Source organism: Plasmopara halstedii (assembly GCF_900000015.1).
Source record: "Plasmopara halstedii genome assembly, contig: Scaffold_3060, whole genome shotgun sequence".
In the NCBI taxonomy this organism is placed as follows: Eukaryota; Oomycota; class Peronosporomycetes; order Peronosporales; family Peronosporaceae; genus Plasmopara; species Plasmopara halstedii.
In genome coordinates, this window is record NW_020189964.1 from 2,565,283 (window position 1) to 2,565,761 (window position 479).

Genomic DNA, 479 nt, shown 5'->3' on the forward strand with positions numbered 1-479 from the left:
ACAGAACTTGCAGAGACTGGTGTATCGAGCACGAATCTGTTAGGACAAAGATACTTCAATGCTATTATGTTCCTTTGTAACGCGTGAGAGAGCCCGAGAAAAGCTAGAGACGACGTGCCAACTGCAGTGCCCAGCAACTCTGGATTGAATAATGAATTTGCTGTACCTGGAATTAAAAGCCGAGTCTGACAAATTTGAATAACCATGGTCGTGTAAACTTGGGCACGCAAGTATGCAACACAACTCGTCACACAAATAAGGGCGACCGCCAGTCGGGCCACATAAACTTGACGTTCTCGCACTTCCATTTGATTTCCACTGAAAAGTTGCCTTTTCGCTCTTTTGAGCTGTTGTGAGCTCGCCACAAACGTGAGTAACCAGCCAATAACGACGATTAAAAAAGCCACCAGTCGAACTAAAAGTGACATTTGGCTTCTTACAATCTTCAAGATCAAAGCGAATGCACCACCCATCAACAC

The 479-nt window shown here is 44.9% G+C and overlaps 1 protein-coding gene across 1 annotated transcript; it reads right to left on the bottom strand.

Annotated features, from left to right (window-relative positions):
• Positions 1 to 103: 103 nt before the first annotated feature.
• PHALS_07027 (uncharacterized protein) lies at positions 104 to 473 on the bottom strand (the record flags this gene model as incomplete). Its single annotated transcript, XM_024720424.1, has 2 exons — positions 104 to 139; positions 204 to 473. The coding sequence occupies 2 exons, from the start codon at positions 471 to 473 to the stop codon at positions 104 to 106; spliced, it is 306 nt and encodes a 101-aa protein (XP_024585624.1).
• Between the last annotated feature and the right edge of the window lie 6 nt (positions 474 to 479).